Consider the following 9907-nt stretch of genomic DNA (forward strand, 5'->3'; position numbering starts at 1 on the left):
TGGTAACTTAGCAGTCTGTATTTATTTGTTTGTTTTCATTTCCCTGAATGAATAGTCATCTGCTCCACTTCCTGCCTCTCTTCTTGGGCCTTGAACATGGGAAAATACTTGGTGAGATCAATAGTGACTCTTTCTACTTTCTCTCCCCCACTCGCTCTCTTCCAGCCAGATTGTTCCTGTGGGACTTCTGAAAAGATGGCTCACATGTTCACTCACTTCCTGTGGAACATAGTATTTTTGTATCCCAGCTCCAGTGATGCTGCAGCACTTAAGTCATCTTGTAAATCATTATTCAACAGTTTTCCAGATTGGAAAGTCCCCTCCTTTGTTTTGTCAACAGCACATAGCACAGAACAGGAAGCTGAAAGGAACGACACAAGGTCTTTTCCACCTCCTACTCCTATGCCACATGTCCATGCATTTCCACTCTGGACCCCAAACCTCCTAGACTGTCAGTGTCTGTTTTACTAATACCCTCTGATCATTCTAGATGTGTCCTTATCCTCAGTGCAATGCAGTGATAGGTTCCAAAACTCTCTTCCGGTGTGTGGTCCCCATCTGATCTTTGAACAACGGCATCCACCCCATGAGAATAAGCTCATCTCTTCCGTTCTCTGAGGACGGTCTGAACTTGACCTTTGGGCTGACTATTCTGAAATGTTTTTGAAACTGGAGTTCAGTGCATTTGTCAAATTCTTTAACCCATCGGGGGTCATGGGGATTGTTTGTAAAGAAAGTCTGAGGACAGAGGCGGACACTGTGACCTTTACTCTGCAGTGACCATAATTTTGGCAGGACACCTCTGAGGTTGTGTCCCCCCTCTGCCGCGTGTCAGGGGTGTAACTCTGCACCGGCATGGGGGTGGGGAGGAGGGAAATAGCAGAGGAGCTCAGTGTGAATGAAGTAAGCGAGGAGACATAAACAATAATGTGGACACTGCTCTTTGGATTAATTTTATGTGGACCTAGCTTCTATTTGGACTCTCTACGAGTACGGAAATGGTAAGTGCCTAATATCTATATACAGTACCATGGATACAGCAAATTGTTGACAAGATCTGTCAACAGCACTGTACTGTATACACTACAGCATTTTAACATTTTTCATGGACATTTCTCAAGGGGTCTCATTTCTGGATGTTAAAGTATTCACCAATTGTTTTTTTAAAAAAGCTTTTTAAGCTGTTGTCCATCCTTCCATGTCCAATCCCAGTCTATATTCAATTTAAGTAATTTCTCTTTAAAAGTAGCAGACCAGACTATGTGGCGGGTTGTGTCTATTTTCAGAAGCCAATACCAACCCTGAAGGGCTGAACTGCCCCCATAATCACAGGTTACAGAGGAAAGCCGCATGGAACTATTTCTTTAGCTGGGTGTGTGCATGAAATCAGTGAGGCTTGTGGGAGTTTTATGTGCGCGTGGGCGCGTCTGTGCGTGTTTTTGTGCGCATGTGTGTGTGTGACACACACACCATCGTGCCTGTCCCTCTCCCTGTCCTGCAGACTGCATGTGTGTATTTGGCCCAGAGCCGGCCCAGTGTTGACAGGCTGTGGGCTGATAGTAGAGGAGTAGGGGCCGGTGTCACAGTTAAACAGTGGGATGTTCTGTTCTCTGGGTCACTGGACCCACTGAGACTCACATTGTCAGATAAAGTCTTGTGGTTTCACCCAGCTGCCTCATCTGAAGTGACATCACAGGCTGAATGAACGCCGATGCCGCCACGAAAGTCCACAGGCAAACGTAGAGATTTGAGTTTGAATTGAAATGTTGCACAAAATCTTAAGCCAGACAGTTACAAACGTTGGAATGATGGGTTCAATATTTGTAATTATTTAATAGATTTGAAATTTGCTAAAATTATCCTACTCCATCTTACTCATTGACCATCAATGTCTGCTTATAGAGACCTTGCCCTACACTAGGCCGTCCCTTGGGGTAGGGAACTATATGTCACTTGTAAACACGGCTCTCCAAGTTATTTTTATAGGTGACAGGCGGCAGAATGCTACTCAGTGCCTCTTTAACCCATTTAGACCTGAGGCCGATTCAAAAAACGCCTTCTAAATCCCGAATCCCTTTTTTCTAAAAAACTTTACAACAAAAAATTACACACAATGTATGTTGCTATATACTGTACATAGCAACAGGAATCCCAAAAGTGGTTCCCTTCCTGAAAGGTATAGTTACAAAAAGGGGTTCCCGCCGAAAATGTAAAAAAAAAGTAATTGCTGACATTTTCGCCAAAAAGAACTGGCCGAAATGATGCATTCAAAGAAAAAAAAGTTGGTAAAGGTGTGTGGACGAGTGTGCTTCACCATCACCCATGCCAATTATTAGCCTGTTATCTATGCTGAGTTCCAGGGCCCCTGGTCAGCTCTGGGACTCCTGAACCATTCATGGTTTCCTCCATGTTCCGCACCCCTGTCTGTGGGTGAGAAAAGACGAGGCCATCGTCTTGTAGCTGACAGGCATGATGAGTCATCTGCGTGTGTTTGTATATGCGTGCATGTCTGCATATGTGTGTGTGTGTGTGTGTGTGTGTGTGTGTGTGTGTGTGTGTGTGTGTGTGTGTGTGTGTGTGTGTGTGTGTGTGTGTGTGTGTGTGTGTGTGTGTGTGTGTGTTGTGTGTGTGTGTTTGTAGGCATGTCTAGTCCTTTGTGGTTGTTTTCCTCCTTGGCTGATGATCGTGTATTCACAGCTGGAACTAATCTGTAGCATCTGTCTGAGAGTGTGGGGTTTGTCTACTATTGTGCTTGTGAGAGCCATGAGTCATGGCGAGTTGTGATCAGAGGAAGTAGTGATCTGAACTGTATACTCTACAGTAGTGGTTCTCAAACTTTTCAAGGAAAATGTATTTGACCACAGACCATCTGAAAAGGTGTTGTAGAAAGAGATTTATTTTTTGTTGTAAAAAATACTTATAAAAATGTATTCCAAAATGTTTCGAAAACGTGTCACATCAGGATGCGTTGTTAGCTTGTAGGTCGTCTATTTTCAAATAGCCTATAAAAAAGGGTCAACTTGATTAACCGATTTTGATGCCATATAAACATATTTTGCTGCCCCCCCCAACGAGCACCTTTGATATACAATTCATACTTCTTTTGTATTTTGCATAATACAATTTATAATCCCTTTAATGGCACAGTATAACAATATCATATCATATCATATCACATAATATAGTAAAAGCTGTTGGGGCCCTGTTCAGGAGCAGTAAATTGTGAAATAGTTGCTGACATTATTGACAGAAGGTGGCAGCAGAGTTAGAGTTACTGTAATACCTTTCTGATGGCTTCTACAAATGGGCAACCTTCTAATGAGATTACAACATACTGTAAAGTAATGCCAACTTCTTGATGTATCCTGTTGTGTCGCTTGTTATGGGGAAACAAACAATGACCCATTATGACAGTTCTGACTGTGTGCCTTGTCACATGGATTATAATTGGGACAGAGGGGTTTCTAAGGAGAGCACTGTTCCTATTGTAGTGCTGCTGTAGAGGCAGAATTCCCACTGGTCTGTTATGTGTATTGCTGGTGCATGCTGCAGGATCTTCACGTGCCAGATGGTTTCACTGATAACTCAGCAGACATGGACCGTGTGAACTGGAATACAGTGGAGCATGGCCGACAGACACACCAAGTCTTACAGGTGAGCCATCGTGACCTTTAATTGTTGATAACATTTGTTTAACCCATTCAATCCGGGAACGCATCTGTGTCATTTTGGATCTCTTTGGCTATTCAATAAAAAAAAAAAAATATTGTGAAAATGTGTGCAAATCTTTGAATATATATAAATATATTTTTAACTCAAATCTTTGCTTCTGGTGGGACTCCCTGGAACAAAATATTTTGAGATGGGGGGAGAGGGGGTCCGTGGACAAATACATGTATATCATTTTGGGTGGTCCTTGACATGAACAAGTTTGAGAACTACTTTTATAGCAACATAAGTAAAACAAAAAAAAACAAAAAAAAAATGTTGGGATTTAGAATACATTTGTAGATTCCCCAGAAACAAAGATTTGAGTAAAAAAATGTTTGCTTTAAAAAACATTCAAAGACTTTTTCAAGAATTTTCACGATTTTTCTAAAACAATAGCAGATCTACAAGCTCGTATGAGCTTGTAGATCTGCTATTTTTTAATAGCCCAAAGTGTAAAATAATGGATATTGGTTATAACTCAAACTTGTATAAGCTTGCCAATTAAGTGTTTTTTTATTTTTATTTATGATAATAGTACGTGACCAGCTACTGCTTTCTCATTATACTGTATCTCTCTTCACACACATTACTTTGGAGTTTTGTTACATTGCACAAGTTGATTAAACTTGATACTATACAATAAACAGCCTGTGTTAACTTTAATTCAGAACTGTGTACTAATGGAACCAAATGGACCCTTACGGATCACTTAGTTACTATGTAGGCCTACCCACTGCTGCAACTTAAAGTATACCGTCCATACATAGCATGCTTAAGTTTTGAGGTCAGTGACCATATCATAGAAACAGAGCTGGTATATCCAGTGGTGGATCGTTAGGAGCCGCAGTCAGCATCAACTGTACTTTTACTCTGTGTACCAGTCATGATATAGTATACACTGTACTCTTAATCTGTGTATCCGTCCTGATATAGGCTATACTTCTAGTGTAGTTGTTCTGTTATTCTGTCCTCAAACTAGAACATTGGAATTTGTCAACATTTGGGCCTGATTTGAAAAATTTATGTTAAAATTGTTACTGGTCATATTCATACCATATTCAAAGAGAGAGCTATATATGCACTTAATACAGTGTGGTGTAGCACAGTGAGGACCGGGTAGTGTACAGTAGCAGTGCCGTGTTATGTTACACATTTTTGAAGAGTACAGATAGGAAGGTAGCTATGGGAGACTCATAACTTCACAGGGTGATGTAAGACTGCAGTGCTATATAATGTAATAATGATATATTATCAATAATATGTAAGGCCACTTGAAGATGTTTTCCACCTGTTTGTGATGGCAGAGCACCCCTTTGGACCTGTTTGAGACTGGCAAGTCTTTGAAGGTCCAAGCAGAGCGCCCTCATCTGGTTAGTTTGGGAAGTGGTCGTCTGAGCACAGCCATCACCTTGTTACCACTGCAGGAAGGTGAGCCCTGCTAGGTTGGTCTCTGTGTGTGTATGTGCGTGCGCATGCGCGTGTGTCTGTCTGCGTGTGCGTGTGTGTGTGTGTGTGTGTATCTGAACAAAGCTAGTTCTCATGGGCCTGGGCCGTGGCGTGAGGTTGCAATGCCAGCCTGACAGCGTGTCGCGGGTTCGACTCCCGTTACCGACGACCTTTGCTGCGTGTCACCCCCCCATCTCTCTCCCCATTTCCTGTCAGCCTACTTTCCCTGTCCATCTCTAAATAAAGGTATAAAAAGCCCCCAAAAAATCTTTAAAAAAAAAAGAAAAGCTAGTTCCCATGATGTTAACAGTCCTCAATTTATGTGTAACCTGACGCTACCAGATCCAAACAGCTTGCTCCACACATTGTTTCACACAATACCGCCACCTCTGGCAGGGTCAGGTTAATTTATGTGTCCATTGTTCTATAATCTATGCTATATGGCTGCTTTATAGATACTGTTCATTCATACAGTGTACATTCTCTGGCCTCTGTGATGAGCAGAACGTGATGTCATCTGTAATCTTGTGGTATGGATGTAGTATGCACAAGGATGCTATTCATATACAGTCAGATCTAACACCGGTTGGACCTTTCACAAGCAAACAACATAAATTCCGTAAGTCATACAACGAAGCGAAAGAATCATAGCATTCAGTTCAAGTTATGCAACACACGGTGCATGTATCCACCCCAACACACACACACACACACACAATTCAATTCAATTCAATTCAAAGGGCTTTATTGGCATGAGAAAACATACGTTTACATTGCCAAAGCAAAAAGACAGCAATACAATCAAAACAAAAAATGTACATTTGAAAGTCAGAATCTTCAATAGATCAATTTCTATGTACCAAGATCACTGGGTGCAGGTATAGTGTAGGAATATACACAATGATTAGTCTTTAGGGTGGTTGTGTTCCGTTCGATATCCTTCTCCTATCACAACAACTCACGAATCTTGCTGCTGTGTTTGCACATTGTTGTACTTCGCCCAGCAGATATGGGAGTTTTTTGTCGTTGGTCATGTTTTCAAAGTCTCTGTGTGTGGTTGTAATCTGTGGGAAGTATGTGTCTCTGATGTCTTGGTACAATGGACAGACGGTTAGGAAGTGTAGCTCGGTTTCCACTTCCTTTTGTGTGCAGTGGGTGCATAGTCTGTCTTCTCTCGGGATACAGGTCTGCCTGTGACGACCTTTCTCGATCGCAAGACTGTGCTCACTGAGTCTGTATCTAGTTAAGATTTTTCTTTGTTTTGGGTCGGTCACGGTGCTCAGGTATTCTGCCACTGTGTATTCTCTGTTTAGGGCCAGATAGCATTCTAGTTTACTCTGCTTTTGTGTTGCTTCTTTCCAGTGTGTCAGGTAGTTTTCCTTTTGCTGTTTTATAATTTTGTTTGGTCCGATGGGTTTTCTATCTCGTGGCTCTGTTTGTGTTTGTGCCCGGAGTTCCATGGCCAGCTGGCTGAGGGGGCATCTCTCTAGAGTTTCGCTGTGTGTGAGTGCTTTGTTATGGAGTGCATTTAGGTCGCTTTCTTTTAGGTGGTTGTAGAACTTAAGTGCTCTCTTTTTTATTTTGATTATGAGTGGGTATCGTCCTAGTTCTGCCCTGCATGCATTATTTGGTGTTTTTCGCTGGGTACGGAGAATGGATTTGCAGAATTCTGTGTGTAGGGTCTCGGTTTGGTGTTTATCCCATTTTTCAAGGTCATGGTTTGCTAATGGTCCCCAGATCTCACAACCATAGAGGGAAATTGGTTCTATCACAGAGTCCAGTATTTTAAGCCAGGTTTTAATTGGGATGTCTATTTTGATGTTTCTTTTGATAGCATAGAATGCCCTTCTTGCCTTGTCTCTCAGGTCCTTTACAGCTTGGTTGTAGTTCCCTGTGCTGCTGATGTTTAGGCCAAGGTAGGTGTAGTTTTTTGTTTGTTCTAGTGGGATCGTATTTAGGAAAAATTGATGGTTTTGGCGGCTGGATCTTTTTTGAAATATCATGATTTTAGTCTTAGTTAGGTTCACTGTCAGGGCCCATGTCTGCGAGAATTTGTGTAGGAGATCAAGTTGCTGCTGTAGTCCTTCCTTGGTTGGAGACAGCAGCAGCAGGTCATCTGCGAAAAGTAAGCATTTGATTTCTGTGTTTGCCAAGGGGATGCCTGGAGCTGTAGACTGTTCTAACGTTTTTGCTAACTCGTTGATATATATGTTGAAGAGTGTTGGACTCAGGCTGCATCCCTGTCTAACTCCTCGGCTTTGGGGGAAAAAGTCTGTGTGCTTTTCGCCTATTTTAACTGCGCATTTGTTGTTTGTGTACATTGATTTTATGATGTCATAGGTTTTCCCCCCTATGCCACTTTCCAATAGTTTGTACATCAGACCCTCATGCCAAATTGAGTCGAATGCTTTTTTGAAGTCGACAAAGCAGGAGAATAATTTGCTTTTGTTTTTGTTTATTTGGTTGTCAATTAGGGTGTTTAGAGTGTAAATGTGGTCTGTTGTGCGATATTTTGGTAGAAAGCCAATTTGTGATTTGCTCAGGACATTGCTTTCTGTGAGGAAGTTTAGGATTCTGTGGTTGAGGATCATGCAGAGGATCTTTCCGAGGTTGCTGTTTACACAGATCCCACGGTAGTTATTTGGGTCATATTTGTCTCCACTTTTGTGGAGTGGCGTTATCAGCCCTTGATTCCATGTGCTAGGGAAGATCCCAGAGCTGAGCACTATATTTAGGAGTTTTAGTATGGCCATTTGGAATTTGAGGTCGGTGAATTTTATCATTTCATTTAGAATACCGTCTGCCCCACAGGCCTTCTTGGTTTTAAGTGTTTTTATTTTGTCTTGTAGTTCTTTTAGGTTGATTTGGGAATCTAGTGGATTCTGGTAGTCTTTTACGGCTGACTCTAGGTTTTGTAGTTTATCTTTTATTTGTTTTTGTTCTTTGTTCTTCTCGATTGGGCCAAAGAGGCTAGAAAAATGATTCACCCATATATCTCCATTTTGGATGGGTAGTTCGTCCTGTTTTAGCTTATTAAGTCTGTTCCAGTTTTCCCAGAAGCTGTTTGTCTGTATGGAATCTTCGATATCTTGCAGTTGGTTTCTAACATGTTGATTTCTTTTTTCTCTTACTGTATTTTTGTATTGTTTCAGTGTTTCCCCATATTGGAGACGTATGTTGTGGTTGTCTGGGTCTCTGTGTTTTTGGTTTGATAGTTTCCTTAATTTTTTCCTGAGATTATTGCAGTCATTATCGTACCATTTGTCATTCTCAACGTTTTTTCTGGCTTTCCTGTTTGATACTTTTAAGTTTGCTAGTGAGGCTGTTAGTTCAAATATATGATTGAGGCCTTCTACTGCCCTGTTTACACTTTCACTGTTTTCTTCAAAGGTTTTTTCTAGGAAATGATCCAGTTGTGATTGGACTTGTTTTTGCCTAATAGCATTTTGGAAAGCTTCTGCGCTATGTTCATTCCATTTGTAACGTTTTCTTATAGTATGTAGTTTGTTTGGCGTTTGTTCTTTGTGTCTGTGTGTTGATCTGTTTAGATAGGCTGTGATTCTGTTGTGGTCTGACAGGGGTGTTTGCGGGCTGACTGTGAAGGCTCTGAGCGATGCTAGGTTTATGTCCGTGATAAAGTAATCTACCGAGCTGTTTCCCTGGGATGAGCTGTATGTATATCTACCGAAGGAGTCCCCTCGGAGTCTACCGTTAACAATGTACAGACCCAGTGAGCGACAGAGCTGTAGCAGTTGTGACCCATGTTTGTTCGTTGTTTTGTCGTGATTGTATCTCGGGGGACATGTTGGGGAGCTGATGTTTCCCCCTCCTGGTAGGTGTTTGTTTCCCTGTGTGTTGAGGGTGTCAGGCCCTTGTCCTGTTCTGGCATTTAGGTCTCCACAAATTACAATGTGACCGTGTGCCTGGAAACGGCTGATATCCTCTTCTAGTGTGGGGAAAAAGTCCTCTGTATAGTAAGGGGATTCAATTGGGGGGATGTAGGTGGCACACAGGTAGACATTTTTTTCGGTTGTGGTAAGTTCCTTGTTTATTTCTAGCCAGATGGAAGATGTTCCAGTTTTGACTAGCTTAATGGCGTGGACTAGTTCTGATTTGTACCATATTAGCATACCTCCAGAGTCCAGAGTCCCTTCCCACACACACACACACACACACACACACACACACACACACACACACACACACACACACACACACACACATGCAAGCACGCACGCACACGTCGCGAGTGCATGCATTATAACACAGATACAACATGGATCATATTCCCACAGCAATCATTTGCGTTTACAATATAACTGTGAATTCTATCAATGTCTGTGATTTCTCTGTTACCATCTATCCACCAGCACATTGTAGGTGAAATGCCTAGTTAAAGAGTTTACTAGAGGTCAAAAGGACACAAACAGGGTCAATATGTGAACCAATAAGTCTGTCGTCTGCCAGCCTAAGACTGTCTTTGGGGTGAACACCTGTTGTTTCCCATTCAAGCACTTGTTCAGTCTGATTCCATTTGTAACTTGGTCTTGCGTGCACAAGGCCTCATGTGAGATCTGTACTTGGTCTGTGGCTTTGAACCACGCTACCACACTTCTAAAAAAGACATCCCAAGGCCAGTAAAGCCCTCCAGTGATCATGTGTTGTCTACTGTTGCAGGGAGGAATACACTGGGAAGTGAGGGTGCTGCAGACATCCCTCTTCAAGGTGCAGGCATCTCCGCTCAGCACTG

General features: G+C 42.1%; 1 protein-coding gene across 1 annotated transcript in view; it reads left to right on the plus strand.

Annotated features, from left to right (window-relative positions):
• The first annotated feature begins 553 nt into the window (after positions 1 to 553).
• phldb1a (pleckstrin homology-like domain, family B, member 1a) overlaps positions 554 to 9907 on the plus strand; it is a 37849-nt gene continuing 28495 nt past the window's right edge. Inside the window, 4 exon segments of the mRNA XM_084074975.1 lie at positions 554 to 1001; positions 3553 to 3654; positions 5016 to 5139; positions 9835 to 9907. The exon segment at positions 9835 to 9907 is cut by the window's right edge and continues 101 nt beyond it. Coding sequence (XP_083931101.1) covers positions 999 to 1001; positions 3553 to 3654; positions 5016 to 5139; positions 9835 to 9907 — 302 coding nt within the window. The 5' untranslated portion in view covers positions 554 to 998.

This window comes from Gymnoscopelus microlampas (genome assembly GCF_963454915.1).
Source record: "Gymnoscopelus microlampas genome assembly, chromosome: 12".
Lineage (NCBI taxonomy): Eukaryota > Metazoa > Chordata > Actinopteri > Myctophiformes > Myctophidae > Gymnoscopelus > Gymnoscopelus microlampas.